The 23,426-nt window shown below is 48.5% G+C and overlaps 8 protein-coding genes and 1 non-coding gene across 9 annotated transcripts; 6 read left to right on the top strand and 3 right to left on the bottom strand.

Annotated features, from left to right (window-relative positions):
- The first annotated feature begins 1,738 nt into the window (after positions 1-1,738).
- Positions 1,739-1,829, top strand: BKA55DRAFT_t177. The gene has a single exon. It is a non-coding gene; the product is annotated as a tRNA-Glu (tRNA).
- A 574-nt stretch (positions 1,830-2,403) lies between these two features.
- On the top strand, positions 2,404-2,949 carry BKA55DRAFT_594281 (ubiquitin-conjugating enzyme/RWD-like protein; the record flags this gene model as incomplete). Its single annotated transcript, XM_046195650.1, has 2 exons — positions 2,404-2,647; positions 2,696-2,949. 2 exons carry the CDS (start codon positions 2,404-2,406, stop codon positions 2,947-2,949), a joined length of 498 nt encoding a protein of 165 aa, XP_046049448.1.
- A 110-nt stretch (positions 2,950-3,059) lies between these two features.
- Positions 3,060-6,041, bottom strand: BKA55DRAFT_568866 (uncharacterized protein). Its single transcript, XM_046192861.1, has 2 exons — positions 3,294-6,041; positions 3,060-3,240 (listed from the first exon to the last, which is right to left on the bottom strand). The coding sequence occupies exons 1-2, from the start codon at positions 5,886-5,888 to the stop codon at positions 3,139-3,141; spliced, it is 2,697 nt and encodes an 898-aa protein (XP_046049447.1). The 5' UTR covers positions 5,889-6,041; the 3' UTR covers positions 3,060-3,138.
- A 4,024-nt stretch (positions 6,042-10,065) lies between these two features.
- On the top strand, positions 10,066-11,935 carry BKA55DRAFT_594279 (uncharacterized protein; the record flags this gene model as incomplete). The annotated part of the gene is made up of 4 exons (XM_046195649.1): positions 10,066-10,225; positions 10,321-10,480; positions 10,567-11,066; positions 11,121-11,935. 4 exons carry the CDS (start codon positions 10,066-10,068, stop codon positions 11,933-11,935), a joined length of 1,635 nt encoding a protein of 544 aa, XP_046049446.1.
- A 750-nt stretch (positions 11,936-12,685) lies between these two features.
- BKA55DRAFT_539692 (uncharacterized protein) lies at positions 12,686-15,295 on the top strand (the record flags this gene model as incomplete). Its single annotated transcript, XM_046190171.1, has 1 exon — positions 12,686-15,295. One exon carries the CDS (start codon positions 12,686-12,688, stop codon positions 15,293-15,295), a length of 2,610 nt encoding a protein of 869 aa, XP_046049445.1.
- A 346-nt stretch (positions 15,296-15,641) lies between these two features.
- On the bottom strand, positions 15,642-16,654 carry BKA55DRAFT_594277 (regulator of volume decrease after cellular swelling-domain-containing protein; the record flags this gene model as incomplete). The annotated part of the gene is made up of 2 exons (XM_046195648.1): positions 15,642-16,257; positions 16,305-16,654. The coding sequence occupies 2 exons, from the start codon at positions 16,652-16,654 to the stop codon at positions 15,642-15,644; spliced, it is 966 nt and encodes a 321-aa protein (XP_046049444.1).
- Positions 16,655-16,918: 264 nt separating this feature from the next.
- On the top strand, positions 16,919-17,502 carry BKA55DRAFT_539690 (uncharacterized protein; the record flags this gene model as incomplete). Its single annotated transcript, XM_046190170.1, has 2 exons — positions 16,919-16,934; positions 16,985-17,502. The coding sequence occupies 2 exons, from the start codon at positions 16,919-16,921 to the stop codon at positions 17,500-17,502; spliced, it is 534 nt and encodes a 177-aa protein (XP_046049443.1).
- A 237-nt stretch (positions 17,503-17,739) lies between these two features.
- On the bottom strand, positions 17,740-19,756 carry BKA55DRAFT_568856 (uncharacterized protein). Its single transcript, XM_046192860.1, has 2 exons — positions 18,824-19,756; positions 17,740-18,777 (listed from the first exon to the last, which is right to left on the bottom strand). The coding sequence occupies exons 1-2, from the start codon at positions 19,436-19,438 to the stop codon at positions 17,758-17,760; spliced, it is 1,635 nt and encodes a 544-aa protein (XP_046049442.1). The 5' UTR covers positions 19,439-19,756; the 3' UTR covers positions 17,740-17,757.
- A 1,874-nt stretch (positions 19,757-21,630) lies between these two features.
- BKA55DRAFT_539688 (uncharacterized protein) lies at positions 21,631-23,360 on the top strand (the record flags this gene model as incomplete). Its single annotated transcript, XM_046190169.1, has 3 exons — positions 21,631-22,202; positions 22,260-22,640; positions 22,694-23,360. 3 exons carry the CDS (start codon positions 21,631-21,633, stop codon positions 23,358-23,360), a joined length of 1,620 nt encoding a protein of 539 aa, XP_046049441.1.
- Between the last annotated feature and the right edge of the window lie 66 nt (positions 23,361-23,426).

The following is a 23,426-nucleotide window of genomic DNA, read 5'->3' as shown; positions in this document are numbered from 1 at the left end:
TTTGCTACTGCGCCATTGCACTTTTCACCTCAGAAGCTTTCTTCGTCACCAATCATTCCCTTACATGCCTTCTTTTCTCTTCCGCGCTCCACGCGCACTGTCGGTTTATCCTCTCTCCTGAACCATTTTATCTTTCTTTTTACATCTTACTTACGATAGAGGGCGAGGCGTGCTATCATCTTGCCCATGAGATCTCCTCTATATATATATTATTCTTACAATATCAGGCTGGCTGCTGCGGCGGCTAGCTACGAGATATTGGCTGGTCTTCTCTTTCGGTGCGAACACAACAAAAATGTACGTCTTTCTTATCTATGGCCGCTCTCTTCATTTCTAACGATTTCATTATCTACAGGGCCTCAGTACTGACAATATGGAAGACAACGAGAACACCTTCCCGGATCTGAAGTCCCGCCTAATAAAGGAGCTATATCCAGAGCCTGATGACAGAAAATTACTTAACAGAGTCCAAAGCAACTGGGTTAAATACAACCGGTACTGGGGTCAAGATACTAAGAAACAGATACTCTATTAAATCCGAGCCGGGGATCTAAAAACCAACAGTACCAATCTCACTGTCCCCAGCGGTCACAAAGTGTAGAAACTTGGGCATCATGGGTCATCATAAGATCTCACTATGGGATCGAAGAGCTGAAAACCTTCAAGTCTGATCTAACTAGGAAATTTCCTGGCATCATACCATCATCTTAGGTTTGCCCAGATTTTCAGCACTCGAGTATGTCCGCTAGTGAGGAGTCCGATGACGGACCGTTGTCTAGCAACCCGAGGAAGAGTGTTCCGTGAGTTTCATAAGTTTCTTATTATATCACTTTGAGTTAACCAGGAATTCAAACAACATGACTTCTTTCGAGTAACTACAAAGATACTGCATGTGTAATGTTCGTGAATTCTGAAGAGTTTGCTGGCTTCTGCGTTCGTCTCAGAATGCTTTGTCCAGGGGAGAAGCTAATGACAGGCTGTATTGCAAGCTCTAGTCTTCAATCTTAATCTTTGCATTGAGTTATATTCCATAGGTTCAATCGTGAAGTTAATTACATGCTCAGATGCGAGCACGAAACCTGATGAGGTTAGTGACGAGGATGACATTGGAGCTGGAAATACCAGTCAAGATGCGATGCCTATATAAAACTCACATAACACCAATTAACCCCACGTAAAGAATTCCTTGCTGTTAAAACAGGGGCACTCAACCCTTATGCTATAGTCAATCCATGATTCGGAACCCTGGGTGACTCTTGTTGTTTGCATGTTGAAAGAAGCAGATATTGAAGGTCTCTCTTGTTCTCTCTTTTAGATTCTTGCTTTATAACTGATTCAAATTAGACTGTTCAACAGAAATTTGAAGAATGGAGGTGTATAAAAGTGCAATAACTACCAATGAGTATACCATCTTGTAGGGCATCATCAAGATGCAAATGTCAGCAGTACCAATGTGCTTCGCCCCATAATGGTTCTTTGTCTTGATGAATATATGGAGGGTTTCACAGAGGAAGCAAGAATGCCACATAAATACATATACTCTGTAGCTGGTCGATATCTGATAAGGGAAACAAGAGAGTTGACTTACACAAAGCTTGTTCAAAGTAACTCAACAGACAGCCAATCAAAGCATTTTCAAAGGGCCAATGACACTAAGTGGGTCTCGGTTCAGAGAGCCCCCACAGAATACACATTCGGTTATAGAGCCCAAACCCAACATGGTTCTTCAACAAACACATCCGGTGTGGTGTATCGGTTTATCATTCCGCGTTTTCAATTGCAATGCAATAAATGCCGCGGCGAGCGGGGTTCGACTCCCCGCACCGGAGATTCCAAGGAGCTCAGCATGAGTTCGTGATCTTTTTGCGGTGTTTTACAATTCGCGGTGAGGCACATTGACCATGCTGAGAACCAGCAGTGTTTTTTTTTTTTTTTTTTTGGCGATACGTCCCCTACTCAGCGTCAAACAAGCCAGCTTATAGGCTTTCCTTATCTTGCTCGTTTTCTCATCAAGTTTCACTTACCTGCACCAACATGGTGCTTACGTGTTATCCTAACCCTCCACATATCCAATTATCCGTTTCAATCACTACAACTCTCAATTTGGCTTAATTTTTGCTTCCAACTGTCAGATCCATGATTCTTTGACATCTGCTCAAAACGGCAAAAGACCGTCGACGCCGAAATAAAATTGTGGGGCGATCCGTATCCCGGGGGTCCCCACTAGCCGTCACCTTCCCTCCACCTTGTCCGAAACGTACCTTCCTTCCGCTTCTTTGAGTCTATTCGAACAACATCATTGCATTTCTTACTTAGCGTCTACAACGCTGATTCCTTAGAATACATCCTTTCTTTGTCCGTAACTTGCTAGAATACTCTCCCCTACCGACTACACCCCGCATCATGACGTCTACCGCCCACCGCCGTCTACTCCAAGAGTATCGCGCTCTCACCAACAACCCACCTGAAGGCATCACCGCCGGCCCCATCTCCGAGGACGATCTTCTACACTGGGAATGCCTTATTCAAGGCCCTGAGGGTACTCCCTTTGAGGGCGGCGTCTTTCCTGCTGAGCTCAAGTTCCCAAAGGACTATCCGCTTGCCCCGCCATCTATGAAGTTCCTCGCCGATGTGTGGCACCCAAATGGTTCGTCAACTCTACAGTCTTTCGTGTGCACATGCTGACTTTCTACAGTGTACCCTAGTGGTCTGGTATGCATTTCGATCCTTCACCCTCCTGGCGACGATCCCAACCATTACGAGCACGCATCCGAACGATGGTCACCTATTCAGTCTGTCGAGAAGATCCTCATCTCTGTCATGAGCATGCTCGCCGAGCCCAACGACGAGTCTCCTGCAAACGTCGAGGCAGCAAAGATGTGGCGCGAGCGTCGCACCGAATACGAGAATAAGGTCCGCGAAGGCGTCCGAAAGATGCTGGGTCTATAGCATATAAATACACATTAGTGGCAAGGAGTATTGGCGCACATTTTTGACACGGCGAGGCATAGCATAGCATGGTGTTCGGCAGCGGTATGGCCGCCTAAATAAGAATCATATACTCATCTGACATCCGTCTCAAGACACGCTTCTAAGTAAACGCTCTACAAACTCCGGTCCTTCATGCTCATGCATAGATCATAGTCCATTGTCCGCCTTAAACTTATCCCAGCTCTCGTTAAGAGTGCTAAACACCAATCCTGCGATCAACCTCACCTCCGTACTTGCGTCTTGAGGGAGCTGCGGCATGTTAGAAAGATTCTTGACAGAGTCATGTGTGATATAATGCTTACCTTGTCCGGATGTGTCTTTGCGATAGCTTTCATATACGAGATCTTGACTTTGTTGTTCATAACTAGTTCGTGCAAGCCCACCTTCTTCCATCCACTGTTCTCCCACAGTACGCTATCGAGACTAGCAAGGAGAGCCCGAATATTGTCTCGTTTTCCGTCACGCCAGGCAGATACCTTGGCATCGACCTTCTCGGAGAGCACAAACTTCTCGTCATCCTCCTTAGCTGCAGCCTCATTTGCCTCACGAAGTCGCGCGACAGCCTCAGAGCTCTTTTGAGGTCCAAGACTGGCTGTTGCGGAGGGTCTAGGTCGAGGTTTGGCGGCTGTTGGCTTCGGTGCTGGCTTGGGCTTAGGTGCCAGAGTGTTTTGGCATCTCTGTCGACCCTTAATGGCATTCGATCCGCCAACGCCACTCTCGACACACAACTGCCAGACCGCACTGGCATCGCCCCATTTCTCCATTTGTTCTAGAGCCTCTGCTTTCCTGCTCAAAGCCTTACCGTAGAGGTCTTTCAGATCTCGGTTTTCGTCTACCCCACTCTCATTCTTAACAGCCACCACTTCTCCTTGACCATTGCCAGGCCCGAGAAGCTTGAGTGCACTATCGGCATCTTCAACAGCCTGCTTGGGCTCTCCAGTCTTCAGCGCAGTCAAAGCACGGTTGCAGAGCAGGAGGATGGCAAGAGGATGTGTCGGTGGAACAGCTGACAGTGAGGCCGAATAGGATGAGTGGGCAGCAGCATAGTCACCTCGCTTGAAGTGAGCTGTACCCTGGAGGCGGTGCTGTGTAGAGGTTTGGAGCGCAGCGGGGCTGATAGATGGAATCTCCCGAGCTGGTCGTGGTGATGGTCTTGAGACAGGGGGTGAGGGTCGCTTGGCCTGTGGAGTTGGTCGAGGTGAAGGTTGAGCGGGTCGTGAAGGCATGGGCTGGGATGGTCTAACTTCTTGAGAGTTGAAGAGCAGATCTGGTTCTGTTTCCGCTGGCTTGGGTGTCGGCGCTGGCGAAGAGGCCTGTGGAGATGTCTTATTTCTCCTGTTAGGGCTTCTATAAGTAGAAATCTCATCATCTACCGCCAGTCTATTGAGTCGCGATTTAGAATCGAAAGCCGATGTCGGCGGTGGTACCTGCTGTTGCCATCGAGGAGCTGGACTGGCACGACTGCCAGCAGAGTGAGCAGGTGATTGTCCCCTTGATGTCTGAGGAGTAGCCCTCTGCTCAGTAGGTCGACTGTTAGTCCGGCGAGGCTGGGGACGGCCGCCAGCTTCAAGCATCATAGCTTCGTCTGTCGCATCTGCTCGTGCCTTTCCTGCGCTTTGCGATCTGGACTGCTGCTGTGCTTCCCGCATCCACTTAGGCTGGCTTGGGTCGCCATCTTGTTGGAAATCAGCAACAGCCTGCTGCATCTTCTTCTGTCCAGTCTTCCAAAGTGAGTTGGCAGTCTTGAACAGGCTGTTACCCATTGCAGCAGCTGTCTTTGCCAAATCCTGATCGCCTGCTGCAGGTGACCTGCTATCACCTCTTGGAGGTCGACTCCCAGGCCTACTAGAACTAGCAGACGACGGTTTACCCTGCGCCTGCTCCTTGGATTTTCGATGTGCCTCGTCCAGAAGCCAATTTACCGCGGCTTGAGCATTATAACCGTCACCGCTCTCAACCAAAGCACGTCGGGCATCGTCAGCGGAGAACCCATAGTCCACAAGTTGCGCCACAGCTCGATCAAAAGGATCCTTGTTGACTCGTGGTGTTCGTTCAACATACTGCTCACGTGCTGCGGTGGCTGACTCTTCAGATGAGCTTGAGTCCTCGTCTTCGATAGGCTTTCCAGGTTCAGGATGTGGTCTGCTCGCTTCCTGTTTACGCCGCACCTCCTCAACTGGACGCGCAAGGTCTCCCAAAAAGTCGTCGTCATCTGCCAATTGGGTAGGTACCGCAGGAGCAGCAGCGGGTTTCATTTGGTTCAGACCAAAGGGATCATCATCTTCAACTTCAAAGGCACCTCCATTCGCTCTTTTCCCGCTAGCATTCCACGCGTTCGGGTCGCTCAAGTTAATTGGCGCAGCTTCTGGGGCGCCATTCGCTGGAGTTGATCGATGCGACTCGGGAGGGGGATAATGACTCGAATTATCGACCTTAGTGTCTTTATTGAAGGCGGCAAAGAGGTCATCGTCGTCGGTTTTTGGCGTGTTTGAGACAGGTGGTGGTTGTAACGCAGGGCTCGTCGATGCACCTCTGCTTCCAAGTGCATCCCAGAACTGCCCATTACCAAACTGAGCCTCCTGTTGTTTCCTCCTCTCCTCTTCCTTCTGGCGCTTCTCAGCCTCAAGTTGCGCCTGTCGCTCAGCCAAACTCAAGTTCTGCTTCGACTTTACCGGTCCGAAATTCATCAAATTGCTGAAACTATCCTGCGATGGCTTCGTCGGTGCCGGCTTAGGGGCCACGGAACCAGAGCCCTGTGTGGACAGAGGCGTGTTACGTCCAGAGCCCAAAGGGGATGGTGTTGGTCGCATTGGCGCGAATGCCGAGTTCATAATAGGCGGCTTCGGTTGGCCGCCGGCTGGCTTAGAGGACCAATCGAGGCCTGAGAGGTCATCCATCGTGAAATATCTGGTATGTTATTGAAAATAGTTAATCATAGTACGAGAAGTGAAGTAGTTGTCTGCTATCGCAACTGTGAGATGCGACCCCAGCCAGGGGCCGCATTCGGGGTGTGGGGTTATGTGGCTGTGCATGGCTTGTGGCTGGCTTATCACATGATTGTGTACAGATCATGTACAGAGCGTTCACTCCTGTTTGCTGATGAAATGGATTTAACTGAAATGTTCATACTTTCAAGCAAATTCGGTAGACATGGTTAGATATCTCACATCAGGATTCTTCCATAGAAGGAATGTATCGAACTTGGCAAACCACTAGACCTTCAAATTCAGCCAGCCATGTCTGAAAAGCAAAGACATTGGCGTTTGAAGGTTACTACTGTCTTCCATACACTCCCACGACTTGGATTGAAAGAAATGCGAATAGTCTCAAGCAATCAAGGAAGGGGGATATAAGGCTAATTAGAAGCACAACGTATTTCAGACGAACGAACATCGCCATTGACAAAGCTGATTCACTTAGACACCATGTGTCGCTTACCCTGTACTACCCTGATGGTGGTATTGGGACTGGACGCAAACATACGACATAAGTTTGTTCAAGTAATGGAAGTGACAACCAATAGCGCACGGCTATTGATGTGAGCCACGAATTGACCTGTCAAAGCGTAGCTTTCATCCTGATTATATCTCCCTCAACTATACCAGAGGTCGTACGGATGCACGATCACGAAAGCATTGACAATTGTCGCAAGAATCCTATAATTTAACACCGCATCCTATCACATTCATGTCCAGTTGTGATCAGTGATGTTTCGTGATGAAACGAGGCGATGGCTCCAAAACGCCCAAACACCGCGGATATTGGGTATCAGTGACCCTATTCTCAAATTAGATTGTACTATCGCTACAACAGTTATAGTAGCAACCAATAAGTACAACAGCCAAGAAGCTCTGGGCAATTCTAGATTGTCTACTGTAGCAAACATGCATGGCGCTGGTTCAGCGAGCTTTGAGGCAACTGAGAAACGTGGCCATTGTTGTACTGTCATCCACAGAAAACTCACTCTCATCATTGAGCTGAAAGTTTGAAGATCAAGTCTTCAATTCGCGCTTGTATACGTAATTGCAATGTGGATTCAATAATGCCTCGTGCTGGCACTCAATGTCAAGGGAGATTGGACAAGTAAATCATACTGTAACAGATCTGCGTTGAAGCGTGGAGCAACTGGAGGGAACCAAAACTAACTGACTGGTATGAACATTGAACGACCAAAGCGCAGTGATCGAAATCTCCCAAAAACTCAAGCAACAAACAGAGCCAAGGGAGCCAAGATTCTTAAGTTGAAAGATATTAATTATGTCGGTCTTTATTTACGATAATTACCGGGTCACCACTTTTAGCTAACTCCAGAGTCCAGACTGAGGTCATCCCGCTGTTAAACGACCAACGCCACTCTCGATTATGATAGGGGGCTTGGGTGGCAGTGAGGAACAGACAGTCTATGATTGGCTGATACCGGAAGTGAAACCCGTTTCAGGCATGTTGGCCCCTCAGATATTCCAACCCCTGGATATAAATCCTTATGCAAAGCAAATAAATGTTTGGGAAATTACAACGTTGAAACTCTTATGGAAACATGTCAACGAAACAGATAAATGAGGATGAACACCCAGCCAGGACCTGAAGATCATGTCCATCAATCAACTCTCATTCAGGGAGGTTTCGTTCATTACCACTTAGAAAACCCCTTGTCTCTCCCTTTGTCTTTAAGGCTTGGACCCTTGCCTCACTCACAACACTAACAAACCCAGCCATCCGCAAACTTGACGACACCCAATCTGAGACAATTTACCAGAAGCAGGCCAACATCGTCATAGCCGCACGGATCATGAGAGAGTAATTTAGCGACCGATCTAACCATGAATGACGAGCATGTCCTAGCCTTCTCTTTAGTGTGTAATAGAATGCCGTGCGAAGGAGTTTTGGCCATTTGATGTTATGCAATCATTTAAACAATTGTGCACGTGGTGGAGCCCTCGCGACTCTGTGAGGCGCAGGAATCCAATCAATGTTTGGCTGGACAGTGAAGATCTGTAGATTCGAATCTGGAGAATTGCTCATCCGTTGTGATTGACAGGAGAAATGATGGAAGCCCAGACCTTCTGGCGCCGTTCGCAATGTGACCCGATGCTGTGTACAGGCTCTGATTCGGCAACTCTTCTGCCGAGACGTCCCCTGAGCTTGCTGCTAACTGGCATTATCCAGGGACAGCATTGGAGATCTCCATGTATTCATTCCGACCACCAGCTGTTGTGTGCCTTGTACCTGCATTTATCGCGTGCCGTTCATCCATGGAGAGGTATTTACGACATGCTATTTGCCCCTACCAGCGCTTACAACCTTCAAGATCGGCCAATGACCCCAGAGTATTCTTCTTAGTTCGGTATCACGACGCAGGACCACTCTAATACCCCTGTGCGTTATAGGTTGACCCTTGGAACCGATGCAATTTTGACTGCAACACAACCAAACTATCCCCTCCCCTCTCAGAGGAGAAATGCTCCATTGAGTGCCAAGATGAACTGAATTGCCCCCGGGCTAGAACCAACACCCCATGCTCTTTGCGTTGCCTGTCAATGCCATGTTCTAGCGGCGTGTGCTCCCACTTCGCGGACGATCGTCCTCTCCATTCTCCATTCTCCATTCTCCATCTTTCCAACTGTGCATTTCCCTTTGGTTATTCCATTCCTTTTCGATTGCTTTTATTCTCGGGGTTTATCCATCCACTCTTTTGAAGTTCGGGCTGGCTCGCTTCACACTCATTCAACTCTCTCTTTCCGTCTCTTTGACGTTCGTATCTACACTCCTTTCTGGTTTCAACCATTCCCACGTTCCTTGCGATTCTGCCCGTTCAAACTCATTCGTTCATCATTCAAAACCCCGATTATCTGGTTCCTGTGTTGTGAAGAGTATCACCTCGACAGCTCGAGGTCTTAAAAGGTGAAGCGCTTTGCGGAAGGAACGCGACTTACCAGGCTTGGGAGAATCACGCTTGTATCACAACCATTCCTCTGCAATAACGTTGCCTGGATCTACCGAACCTTGTGAAAACCGTTGATCGTCAAGTCGTTACAAAAACGGTAGGCTGATATAGGCTCCAACGGTTCCCTAAAGTTTATCAACGAGGCTTGTCAACCGCTTATTTCGAAAACGGCTTTCATCTGAACTGTCGACATCATTGCTCTCCACTACCGAGACTCTTCTGGTTCAGTTTAATTGAATTTCTGACGAAAACTTCCCGAAGCGTCTGTCAAGCACTTTACGCTGAGACAAGTCAACCGATTGTGCGGGAGTTGGCGTCAATAAACCGGAAGCGGCACTATTGGACAAAGCATTCTTTGTCCTTGATTCAATCCAGCACCATCAAAGGACCCCGTGGCTCAATCCGGAAGTGTGGCAGTGACCTCGACGTTGGGATCTGAACCACGCGTTGGAATTCAGGGTCTCGGATTCTCAGCGGGGCTGGCCAGACTATTCGCAAGAGTGTGCGACCGTCAAGAGCAATAAAGGTATCCCCAGCCATTACAGCTTTTGGTTTCAATATTTCCTCTTTGATCCCTTCTTTCGTTTCTTTTTGAATCAATATTGTTCGGAAAGGGAGTTTGGAGGGTTACAGAAACTTCATCATCGATTTGACTGAAACTCCACAATACGTTGACGGTGAGTACACTTCCTCTTACACTTATACCCTCACTTTACCATGATCGGAACTCGACTACAACGACCCAAAAAAAAGCATCTGTCTTTTTAAAGTACACAAAGAACATAATATTGTTCAATGCTCCTTAGGGAAACGGTCTTTCAAAAATGCCTCTTCCATTTTCACGCATTGAGCCGTACCTGCGGCGGCTATCCGCTGCCAGCTGGCTTCCGTCTGAGCCCCTCCTTCCGTTTGATGCTCGACAGCAATGCTATTTCCCTCCTTTGTCAAGTCTGGACGATTGCTTGCGCCTTCCTTCAAATCAAGCACTTCTCACTATGAAACCACACTCTTTCATCATCATTACCAATTCTAACATCTCTCATTCAGATCGCCTCGTTGCATCGTCCACTCCTTCAAATATCGCCTCTCGAAGGCTGAACTTCAAGCCTGAATAGGCAAATACCATCAAGATGCTCAAATCACTCATCACTCTTTCTGCTGGCCTTGTAGGCAGCGCCCATGCTTTCTGGCGCATGGAGTGCCCTGGTCGTGTGGGACTTGCTCGTATTGATCCCATCGTCGATCCTGGCACAGTTTCTAAGCATGCCCACTCAATTCATGGGTCTTCCAGTGAGTCTTGAACAATGAAACCTTTCTGTGATGCTATTCGTGCCATTATACAGCAAGCAGTGGGGCCTCCAAAGAACTTCGCTAATATCGTACAGACTTCGCCGAAACCGTCACCACCGAACAACTCCTGGATGCCGATTGTACATCATGTCGAGTAACACAAGACAAGTCTTCTTACTGGCATCCTGCTTTGTATTTCCAAGATGGCGATTCTGGAGAGTTTGAGCTTGTTCCTCAAGTGGGAGGTATGCTTGCGTAAGTATTTCCTCAGGGATCTTCGAAAGCAACACCCATGATCCTGAATAGTAAAACATCATAAACTGGAAGCTAATGTCCTATAGTTACTACCTCCTTTTTGGAGAGAACGTGACTGCTTTCCCTCCTGACTTCAGAATGCTCTCTGGTTCAAATGACCGAAGAAGCTACACCATCGGTGATCCAAGCAAGCCAGACCCGGAGAAGTCTATGTGGCAAGCTCTCGGTCAGACCACGCAAAGCGATCTAGCTCAACGGGCACTTGGATTCAACTGTCTGAACTACCAAAAATCCCCCGAAGGTACACTCTATCGCCACTACATGCCCGACAAGGCTTACCTCGATGCGAACTGTGCGGATGGCATTCGTCTTGAAATCATGTTCCCATCATGCTGGAAGGGCGGTGATGCTGTTGACAGCCAGAACCACAAGGACCACGTCGCGTTTCCCGATCTCGTCATGACAGGTACTTGCCCCGAGGAGTACCCTGTCCGGCTACCCAGTCTCATGTATGAGGTGATCTGGAACACGGCCGCTTTCTCCGATCGCAACGGCCGATTTGTCTTTGCCAACGGAGACACTACCGGTATGTTTAAGCTCATGTCTCAAAATAGTACATTTTTTTGACCTTTCCTATTAGGCTACGGTTTACATGCGGATTTCATTATGGGCTGGGAGGAAGAGTTTCTTCAGGATGCCATCAATACCTGTACCAGCGAAACAGGAAGAATTGAGGATTGCCCTCTCTTCGACGTTGTTAGCGAACAGAAGGCCACCTCATGCGAGATGAAGCTTCCCAAAGCTCTGGCCAACGAGGATGTGAAGGGTCCTATGAAAGAGCTACCTGGCGGCGATGGAGTTCCTTATGGAGATGGCTCCGATGTCGAGAAGCCTGACCCAACCGGTGGTGCTCATGCACCCACATTGACCTACTCTCCTGGTGACCGACCAGAGAACTCTGCCTCGCCTCTTCCTGGTCAAGTTTTCAAGGTGTCGTCAGCCTATGGGGCTCCGGCTCCTGGTCCAAGCTCCAAGACCACTGCTAAAGATGTTCCATCATCCGTTGAACACAAGCCATCTCTGCCCACAGACGAAGTCCTCATCCCGACAATTGACGCTGGAGATGTGGGCGCGGCTGCACTCAAGGAGTCTACGGTTGCTGAGCCTTCCCCTGCTTCGGCACCTACAACCACTCCAGCGCCTGAGCTTCAGCCTGTGACAGACACAAAGAGCTACTTCAGCACACAGTTTGTAACAAACGGTAACCTCGTGAGCAAGATCCTCTGGGATGAGGAAGTGGTCTATGTGACTGATCTCCAAGAGGAAGTTGTGGTTGTTACTGTTACATCAACTGCTGTTGTTACACCCTCAGCAGCACCACCTAGGAGGAGACGTCGTGGAGCCCACCTGCATGGACATGGACATGGACATGGACATGGACATCGATATTTCTAACATGTACAAAGGAGATTAAAGGAAAACAAAAAAAGGACAAAAACATTTGCTTCTATTGTCTGGCTGGTTCCAGGTGTTCGTATGTTATGCATGATTGGAAGAGGAGCATTTGGCTTGGAGGTTTTTTTTCTTCATAGGAGGACAATGGCAGCCCACGAGTTGGGAACATGTAAACTTAGAGAGAGAAACAACCCGATACAAATACAGGAATGATGAATGATCACAACTCGTACAGCCAATTTCGAGGAGTAATCTCCCTGGTGATTACGTATTCCCGATATTCCCAGCTGAAAAACGGTGTGATAATCCATATGTTTTCCTTGTTTCGAAACAGACTGTAACTCCATGATTTACCGTTTACACTTCATAATTATATACCCGTCGAAATGACGAATTAATCGAAAGTTTCTTGAATTTTCCGAAGCCAAGTCGGTGCAACTATCTTAGAGTGTCGTGAAGCTGGTGTCGTGGTTTGCTGAGGCTGGAATGGGTTACACCTAGCAACACATTCCTCATGATATTGAACTGAGACCCTGGAAATAACCTCAGCAAAAACGTCGACCAGCAGGTCAAGAATTAAGATGAAAGCGGGCTTTTTTCCTTTGAAGGGTTTCTCCTTCATTTGGTTTCCGCCATCTCACGTTGTCTGTCCTTTTCAAGCCTCGTGTACTGAACTTTTAATTCTCGATACTCATGAATCACTGCTGCTGGCTAAGGATTTTTCACGACTCAGCTACGGCAGTGTGAATAATGATGGACTTTTCGAATATTTCACGCAGAGCCATTCGTGGAGCTGGTGGGCTTAGTCTAGGATGGATCCTCACGTTTTCCATCGGTGGTGCAATCCTTCTCTTTGCGGCGATCGGCTTTCTTCTTACTTGGCGCGTCAAGGCTCGAGATAAAGAGGACGCGACTACTGTATATCAAGTGTCGGAAGATGTCGAGGACCATAGACGATCCATCTTTACAAAACGACTGGTCAAGCGCAAATACGCCATGTCGAGATCAGTCAGTCGACTCTCACTCTCACTACCACCGGTATTACCACCACTCCCGACATATAACAGCTTTACCTTCTTCGGTGGAAACGCAAAACGAGGACGATCGAGTAGTTGGGTTGAGGAGGATAAATTCCATGGTCCAAGAGTTAGCAGGAGTCGTCGCGATAGCCTCTTCAGTCGAGATGGATGGCTGGGAAGAACTCCAACAATTCCAACACTTATGACGGATGATGACCTAGAAAAGGCACAAGATAGTCAGGAGCTTGAGCAAGGGATCAAATTTCAGAAGCGACAAAGTGTCGAGACCCTCAAGCCAAGCAAAACTGCACCTGAACTACCTGTGCCAGAAGAAGAGGCTCAGACGAGTCCAGTGCGAGCTCCCTCAAGAGCTCGTGTACGGGCTTCTGTAACGGATACAGACCTTCGAGATATCCTTCGAAGTACAGAACAGCGACTTCGAGACGGAACGAGCCGTTCGCCAAGCAAGAACTCGCGCAGCTCACCAACGAAGCGCTCACCACAAAAGATCTCATCAGTGAGAAGCACACCACGCAAGAACTCTCCTACAAAAACACCACATAGCCACAAGACCATGTCATCTGAGGACTCAACCAACACAACTGGAACAGTTCGCATCTCGAGGATCCCGCCGAGCCCTACCAAGAGAGCTACTATCCATGCGGTACCTACAGATGCGCAGAGTCGACAGGTTTCTATTAGCTCGATTGGAAGTGCTGCAAACAGCTTAATTGCGGAGGCGACGCAAGAGCTCGTATTGCCAGGAGGGTTGTCAAGCCCAAGTCGGATGAGAGGGCGTCAATGGGACGCCCCGGAAGACCCAAGCCCCGAGAAGCAAATTCCTCAAAAGCAGAGTTCTCAGACACAGTCTGCTAAAGAGGATAGCCCCGATAGACGGGCCTCACAAGACAGCCAGGCATCAAGTTCACTTTCGACACTGTACAGCGCCAATGACCCCGAAGAAAAGGACCAGCCAGATCCATTTATCGAGCGAAAGACACCTGGAGTTATGAGCTCAGAAAGCAGAGGATCATTGTTTGGAAACCGAGCTTCACACAAAAGGGGAAGGAATTTGAGTATATCGATCCCAGGCGGACAATCTATCTTCAACACAACAGGACAACTTCGACCTTCGTTTGTAAGCACACAAGCTGTTGGAGGCCTTCCTATCTCCTCATACTTGCAACCACCACCAGAGCGATTCCAGCGCAATGATACCTATCATTCACGCGATCAAGATGGTATTGCTCTTGCGTTCCCTGTCAGCAATTCATACACCAGCATCCTGACACCATCTGTGACGACTACCGAGGGAGATAGCACACTGACACTGGGAGACCGGATGAGTGAGAGCCCCAAGCCTGAAGTACCGGAGCGTGTGAGACCGTTGCTGCAAGAGAACAGACATAGCGTGGCGACAGTACCGAGCCCCTCGACAATGACTTCTTCGCCTTTTGACGAGCAGGATATGCTATCGTTACTAATGGGCACCGCACCCAAGAGAGCACTCCCTGAGCCACCAAAACATATCGCCCAAGTCGACCAGATCGTCATGCCAAAGCCAGTATCGCCAATGCCGAGACGAGAGTTCTCACAACATCTGCGACAAATGTCCTCAACGGCGAATACCATATATCATGATGAGCCACCGATGGACTCCCCAAGCGCAATATCTACAGGATCACCCCTTCGGCGTTCCATCTCACGCTCGAAGAAGGACATGCCGAACCTTGCACCGCCAACTGTACCGAGCATGGGATCCCTCGGAAACTCGATCATGGAGCTCAGGAGGATGAACAGCATGGTTAGTTCTTACAGCGGTAACTCATTAGCATCTTCTGTCAACGAACCTGATTCGCCGACACTGCCGATGTTGAACTTGACGAGTAGCTTTTCGCGAAGAACTATAAATCCAGTTGCGCCTCGAGTTAGCATGTCTGGTCGCCAAAACTATCTCAACCTCGGAAGTCCTAACAAGAACTCCTCGGGATCAGTTGTACCGCCTATGCCGACTCGTCCACTACCACAAAGCCGCAGCAATCGTTCAAATTTAGGAGTTGAAATCCGCGAAGATGATATTGATGAGGGCAAAGAGAATCAAGAACCATCATCGACATCAAGTGGGCTACGAGAGACACGAAGGAGCACGAACATGGGACGTGATACTCGCGACTTGAGCCGAGCATCGAGCAAGACCAAACTTGGAACTGTGAGTGAGCTCATCGCTGAAAGCAAACGCGATAGTAAGCGCAAGAGCGTTGAGTCGATTGGATTATATGACGCGGATGGATTTTTGAAGAGTTCGCCTGTGGATGCGAAGGGACGGTGTCTACGCATGTAAATGGAAGTATTTTATTTTTCATTTTCGGGGTTTCTTTTCTTTGTCGAAGACTTATTTATCATCTCATGTAACATCGGCAGGCTAATTTATGCACTTACTTCTGGGAATTGGATTTACCGGGAGCTTTTGGACTTGTATTGGATTGATCTGTAGGTAGCTTCGGTAGAAGCTCGTTGGATATATACCCTTCGGACGTAATCTTAATGAAGATCGTATTTATACTGGTGGCATTGTGAAAAAATTCTTTTCGTGAGTTGCTATATCAAACTGAAACTCGTAATGCATCGATTAGTTTTGTCTTTAATACCATAACGCCCTGCCATGTACTCTTGTGAGGTATCATCTATTACTCCACTCGTGGTCGCTTGTTCTCGGGATCATCAACGGCTGGGGTTTCAGCTGCATCAGTGCCCTCAGCTTCATCGCGATCTCGCACTCTTCCTGCGCCTTCTCCCAGTTCTTCCTCTTGACCCTCAGCGCCGGGTCCGATCCAATTGCCATCCTCGTCGAAATATTCGTTCACGTTATCCGCTGTGATCCAGCCGCCGCTACCAGGCATAGGAGGCGGTAGGCCGCCATTGCTAGCGCCACGCAGAACGCCTGTGAAACCCTCAATGACCTGGTGCTGCTCGCTTCCCTCGAAGACAATACGGTCGTATTCATCCTCATCCTCTTCCCCATCATTGGGGTCAGGGTGAAGGTCGGAGCAGTTGGCCATGGCGTCGTACAGTTGCTTAGCGGCGCTGGGCTCAGAATCTGATTTAGGTGGGATGATGGTGAGATCTATTGTGCTGAAATCGTCGTCTTCGGCACCGCCGTCCGAGAATTCAAGCTGCATCCATACGGCTTGGGTGCGCGGCGCATCTGTTTCAGGACCTAGCTGCTTGATCGCGTGGATGGATATCGAGGGATAAGGAATTGAGACACCAGCCTCGACCTTGGGACTGAAGATAGTCAAGGCCCTTTGCGATGTTAGTTTGAGTTACACCAGTAAAAATAGTAGACTTGCTCTGAGTTCACAAAGACATCCACTGCCTGCTCTACAAGCTCCTCGACATCGCCATTTATGCTGTCGCCTTCAGGAGCACTAGGCTTCTCGCTCGAGTCCGCAGGAAATAGAGCTAGACTACCGCATTGCGCCTTGGGGATCCATGCCTTTGCGCCTTCGAGATGGTAGTGAAGAACAGGCTTTCCATTGACGAAGCTTTCGGGGGTTGTAGACTGATATTCGGCCAGAGGCGTGTATTCATCCGCCTTAGGTGGTGTGCGGATTGTCGTGGGCAACATGGTTGAGTATTTGATGTGAGGTTGGTTTGTTTGCAGTGGAGGGCACCAGGCAGCTGAAGAAAATGTATGCATTGCGAAGGTGGGAGAGCTTTATCGTAGGTCGAGGCTTATCGATAAGGATGCTTATCGCTGCGTCAGTGACTCGCCAAGACGTAGGCACGTCGCTTGACCTCAACGTTGAATTGACTTACACATTCTACTTCAAACGGTTTCAATTCCCCTGCTCTTATACACAGGAACTATCACAAAATATTACGAAAGCCAGCTATCTGAAAGACCATATACAAGCACTTGGGCCGATATTCAAAGACAGCAAGATTGCGTATAATTGTCAATATGCACGACAACAAGCGTAGGGTTCACTTATGCACGATTCATGATATAATGCTAACTCAACAACAGGATCCCATCCCCTTCTGGAACAAGTCCCTTTGACGGTGTCTCCATTTGTGTCTCTTCCAACAGCGACAACACTTTCATACAACTACAAGACTATGCCCTCAAACATCCCACCCTCATCCCTGGGCATCGAGGCAGCATCAGATAACCCCGCAGGCCAACCCAAGCCCAAATACGTGGTATCTAACTCTGGTCATGCGGCACACCCAGAAGACATCATCGCCTCATGCCGCGCACTTCAAGCTTACGTGACCAAGATGCAAGAGGATGCAGAGCGTGAACTCCGAGAATTTGATGAGAAGATCAAGGCACGTGAACTCGCTGAGAAGAGGAGAGTCGCGCCTGGTTGGCTCGATAGCGAGATGCACATGTTGGAGCCTGAGAGGAGTACACCGGTGCAGCAACAAGGTGCTGGGAACGTACCGGAGCATCAAAATACTCAGAGCGGAACGAACACGAATGCGACAGAGGACCAAGGTGCAGAACTGGACCGAGTATTTGGCGGGATGGCTCTAAAATAGGCCATTTAAGTTAGCATTTTACGAATCATGATCAACGACGCAAGAGATAGTTCTACAAAGCCTTACACTTGGTAGTTTTGCGCAATGGCTTCTTTTTCACTCTAAGACCGTGGACTTTATCAGGTTGCTTCTCAACGGCTGTGAGCTCTAGATCTAGCTTTTCTCTGTTTCTTTATGGTGGGCACAGAACTATACTATACATCTAATACATTCGACACTCTCCAATTCTCCTTGATCACAAGGGCATGAATATTTTTAGTATCGCTTGGAGGAGATAGCCAAGATCTTGTTGGCAGCGTGTGCAGCAGCAACCATAATGGAAGCCTGGGTATTTCCAGTTGGAACCTCAGGATGCATGCTACCATCGACAACAAACAGGTTCTTGGTTCCCCAAACTCGGGTGTCAGGCCCAACGACGCTCTTGCCATCATTCTTGGCTCCCATATTAGCCGACCCGAGGTGATGGTTGCCACTGTACGAAACCTCGAGAATAGTGTCGGCGGTGACATTGCTAGGCACACTCAGAACGCTACCAGGCTTACGCGCGTAGCTGAGAAGTTCGGAGACAAAAGTCTTGAGAGCATCACGGTCACCCTCGGTGTTGAGGAATGGCTTTTGTGTGATGTTGGTGTTGCCCTCAGGAGTAATCTCGAGGGTTCCGTGGGATGTAAGACCATGGGTGAGATAGACCTTGGCTGAGACGGTGTTGTTCTCAGGGGCGTTGACTGTGCCTTGCACATAGCGGGTCACGCCATCACTGCCCTCGACGCTCTTCCAGAAGTTAAGACGCTGAGCTGACTGCGAGAGAAGACCACTTCCTTCAGAAAACAGCTCAACAGTCTCATCGTCAGGCTCAGTGAATGCCTCCTTGGGAAGGGCTTGAAGCTTATTCTTAGTCTGGAAATCCACGACAACAATGGGATGGTCCTTCAAGCGCTGGCCAACGGGAAGGTCGATCCATTGGGAGGCAGGAGGGAGCTTTACGTTCGTAGAGCCGGACTGGACAATGCGGATTTGCTTCTTTGGTCCAATGCCTGAGTTGAAGAGGATTCGAGGTGTCGAGTGGGTGCCAGATGAGAGGACCACGGAACCACCCTTGCTCAGCTTGATGATCTCGCGAGAACCGTCGTCATGCTCCACTTCGATGCCAGTAATGATAGGGCCCTTGCGGACAGCACGGATGACCTTGGCGTGCAGCTGAAGGTTGAAGTTGTCAAGGGCTTGTGCAGCGGGTAGAATATCACGAACTGGACCACCTCGAAGTCCATTGCTGATCTAGGTGATGTTAGAGCTTTCTACCAAGTATAGAGATTGAACTTACTAGCCAAGGAGGATGCGTAAAGATCTTATCCTTTGCCTCGACATTCTCTAGAGCATTGACTTCATCCCAGCCATTGCTCTCAAGGAACTTTGACATAACCTCAAAGGCACCATCATCATGACGCTTTCCATCGGCTGAGGGAAGAATGCTCCCAGGCATACGTTCAAAAACGCTCTTGGCAGCATCAGACACTCCATCCTCCCATTGCCATCCCCTAGGCCAGCCCTCAAAGTCAGCAGCTCGGGGCTTGACAAACATGAGAGCGTTCAACATGGTAGATCCACCGAGCAAGCAACCCGCTGAGGCAGCAATGTCTGTGCACCACTGAATGGTCGGTGAGATATCGGTGTAGTAGGCCATGCCTGGAACATCGTATGCGGTGACGGTCTTGTTCCACTTCATCAAGTCATCACGGTTACCCGTTGAGTAGAACGAAGGACCACCACGCTCAACGAGAAGAACCTTGTGACCAGCATTGGCAAGTCTCTCGGCAACAACCAGACCCGAAGCTCCGGCTCCGGCTACGATGTAGTCGTAGGTGGTTTTCCGGGTAGTAGTGTTACCAGCAAAAGCAAAGCCCAGCAAAGCTGAGCTGACAATAGTGGTGAACTTCATTTTTAGAGCCGAAAAAGACGAAGAGGAAGAAGCTTGGAAAGCAAGTCTTGAAGACTTGCTAGTGCCCTTTTTATATCCATCGTGGGCAGAGGATATTGTAAGAGATTAGATGAGATTGATAAAACCCCCACATATGGTTGCTGGATCTAGCATGAGTGCCGACGCTGAGTGGATAGTTGGTGGGTAAGGGTAACATTAAGCTTGTTCTTGAGAGTTATCAGATGGGGATCGACAGGCATTGGGACGTTTAGTTCAGCAATGTTGTCATAGCATGGCTGAGTTTTTAATACCTCATCTGAATAGAATCTGAGAATGGTGCTGTTGATTACTCTTTTATGCAAAGATAGGGCACTGAATTGGTGCCCTGTCATATCCACGTATTGCCTTGAGTCTGTAAGTTCCTCCAATTGTATAAGGTAACCAAGGAAGTCCCCAGAGGAAGCAAATTAACCAATAACAGTATACATGAGTTTTTATTCAGGTACGTGACAATAGACTACGTCAGCTTGACCTTTGCGGAGCCTGTCTGTGTTGTCCGTATATCCCGAATCCCCGGTTCTTGACGCTTTGTATCATTTCCATCAGATAAGATCTTGGCTAAAAGTTCTTCCATCAATGGAAAGAACCAGGCCGGATGACGGCAGTGATGCAAGGGAAGCTTTGTGGAATAAGATATAGACGATGTTCCTGCATGTTTATGCCTGATGAAAAAATTTGAATAGCACTTGTGATTCTGTCGTCGAGGGCATACTGACGCTCTTCATTCAGAGAAAGATCATTCGAAGGAAGCTAATTTGCAGAGTGTATAGCGTTCGTACACGCCCTCTATATGTTAAACTCTTCTGCAGACGTATGAAATCATCACCAGTTCAGAGGGGAGAAAAGAGCTTTACTCCGATCACGGCGAGCTTTCCGCCAAGACGAGTCCAAATTGGCCTGCTTGGCGACTTGCATCGATGTGGAGACATACACTTTGTTGTCAGGTGGCTAGTGCTCTATTCAAGAAGTGATGATGATCACCTTTGTTAAGTGTTCCAGCAAAGAATCGTCTGAAAGAGATTTACTGTCCCGATGTATGGGCCAGCTCGTCTTTTTCGGAGCCTAAACCCAAGATATTAGTTAATCATAATGACTTATTACCATTAATATGTCAGTTTGGGATATGTTATAGAGGAGTGATCTACTATATTGTGAAGCAAAAAGTCACTAATGTGGTCTCTTCAATAGTTTAGTATATTGTATCAGCTCCAGTAGCTAGATTGGGTCTGTTCACTTTCTAAGCAAGTTTTGACCGTGAATCACAGTGAGAATCCTTAGTGAGGCACCTGTCCTTCTTAAAGTCAATATCCTTGGTCAAAACAAATCTTGTGTAACCACCTTTTGCGGATAGGGGCATTTCCTCATCGACTCCATGCTTGGCAAAGTGAGCAGCACCGTTTGACCACAACAGCAATATTTGCTTACGCTTTGGCAACAAAGCAACGATATTGTAGTCGGCTCGTTCAAACATTTGAGAAGATTGTAGGCAATCATTACTTGCGTCACAACAGAGGCAATTCTGAAGCATTTGTTTAGTGCTTTGAATGGGTTGGCTGAGGAGGTCAACAATCACAAGCCAACTTTACAGGACGCAGCTGGCCGATTAGGTAGTTAAACACTGTGGTGGTGTTCTCAAAAGAAAGAGGTAGCTGCAGATTTATGTAAGTTCACGAACTCTATTATAACCACGCTCTTATAGGTAGTTATTCGTAACTGTAATGAATGCCTTCATTCACCCCGGGCAGTGGTAGGAAGTGAATGATTCAGCGCATCTTCAAGATGCCTTCCCTCTCGAAAGGCAACTTCGCTCCACACTTCTTCATCCATTGTCTCTCTTATTCAACAATTCTTTTCATCCCATTGTTGTTCATTTGCGCACCTTCGTGATACCTTCATCCCCCATACCGTAGTGTTATAGTGGAGACAAGCGTGTGCAGTAACTCTATTGTCCCAAACAACTTTCCAACACTCTATTTGCCTCCGCTGCTACAAATATGGTGAGCTTGCTAACTACCACGGGCAAGCATTTGCTCAGCCCACGACCTGAACCCGAAAACACCAAGAGGTGCCGGGCTATATATCTTGTTGAGTCGCCGGGAGGAACGATGAGAGAAACAGACCCTGCAGCATCCCACCGGCCGATGTTCTCGAACATGTCCGCCACGCAGCGCAAGTCAAATGAGGCCAAATTTCCTAAGATCGTGGAACCGGACCCGGGGCCATCAAGGACCAATACTGGATCTTCCGCTGCTAGCTATCCGTTTCGTCCTGCCGCCAACCGTCAAAGAACGTACCCGCAACAAGCTGAAAGGGGACAGGATGAGAACCAAGCCACTCTTCTTCGATACACAAACCATGATCTTTCCCAGGAACATCTCAGCACTCTGTCTGTTCGCGAGAAGCTCCGAAAGGGCATCGCCATGGGCTTTGCCAACAACCTAGCACATACGAATGCCACGCAAGAGGCACTTCAACAAGGCTCACAGGGACACCCTGGACCGCAACCTATGGATACCATGACGATCAGTGGAATGATGAAGAGAATGGATGTGTCTCATCATATGATGCCTGAACTCTCTCGTCTTCACTCCAAAGGAGTCGACGATCGCAAGGGAGTGGAGATGGTCAACCACGAACTGATCAACGACGCGGCGGCTGGAGCCACTGGCCGAGCCGACTTTCTTATGAAGAGGTCTCGGCATATCAGGGCCCGGGAGGTTCCGGTGTGAGTGTTCATCATCATATATCCATGTTGGTAATTCATACTTACAATTTTCCCTAGACGAGTAGCTAGTGAGCGTCTCCATGTAATTACTGGATCTGCCAACAACAACCGCTATGCTCCCTTCCCGATACTCGATCTTCCTTCCGAATGCCTCATGCGTGTTGAGCCCTTTCCTAACAAAAACGACTCGTCTCTAATTGTTCCTCTAAATTCGGCAGGATTGATGGCGTGGCTTGAATGGGCATGCCGCCGCTTCGGGTACTGGAAACTTGAACTCGACTCACTTCATTTCAAGCATGACATGGTGAGGAACAAGATGCTGAAGCGGAGTGTGAGCCTTGGTACAAACAGTCAAGTATCGGCTGAGATCGCAGATACTTTGGATGCTCTCAAGCTAGATGTCCGAAAAGGCAGCATCACTCTATATGAGGCAAACGTGTGAGTTACCTTCAGGGGTGAATATGAACACAACACTGACTGCCAATTTGAAGCACGTGCGGAAGTCCTCAACAGCAACAAAGATGGACATGGTTCAAGGTTGTCAAGCCACTTTTGGACATCAAAGGCCCTGTGCCAGAGAAGTATCACACGACCGATGCTACCATGGTGTTTGCTATTCCCACGTCTAAGATCAAGAAGATCAAGGAGGAATGGGACCCGCCCTTGACCGCTCCTCAAGCCAGAAGCCAAGGGCCGTCCGAGTCGGATGCGTTTGCGCAACTTGGGGACTTCGGGCGACTTAACCTGGAATCTTATACCCAAGAGGCGACACGCCAACTGACACTCGAATGGAGATATAGCCAGAAGGGTATCCCAACCTTTGCAGTAACGCCCCATCCATGGTTCATGAAGAAGTTCCCTCCAGACTTTCTCTGGATTGAGGATGCTCCCAACTACTCCATTGACGAATCCTGGTGGGATCGCCTCGGCGAGCAAGCTATCAGCGATCGGGATCACTGGCACTATGTTCAAGCACTCATGTCAGGCGACATTTGCCTCGTCGAGGCCAAGTCCAAGAAAGGAGGTAAATGGGTCAAAGTCGCACCTCAAGTACCTAAGGACAATACTGGGCGAACCTCGATACCCAATCCGGGTGTTGGGGACCATCGATCCAAGACAGCTTATGCAGCATCTGGGTTGCGCAACGAGGTTCAGTAACATTGAGAATGATCGACCAGCAGGTCTTGATATCAAGTCGGAGGCAGGGATCATCAGCGGTTGCCT

This window comes from Fusarium redolens (genome assembly GCF_020744475.1).
Source record: "Fusarium redolens strain MPI-CAGE-AT-0023 chromosome Unknown BKA55scaffold_8, whole genome shotgun sequence".
In the NCBI taxonomy this organism is placed as follows: domain Eukaryota; kingdom Fungi; phylum Ascomycota; class Sordariomycetes; order Hypocreales; family Nectriaceae; genus Fusarium; species Fusarium redolens.
Note: the sequence above shows the minus strand (reverse complement) of the source record. Positions and strands in the feature narration are given on the sequence as shown.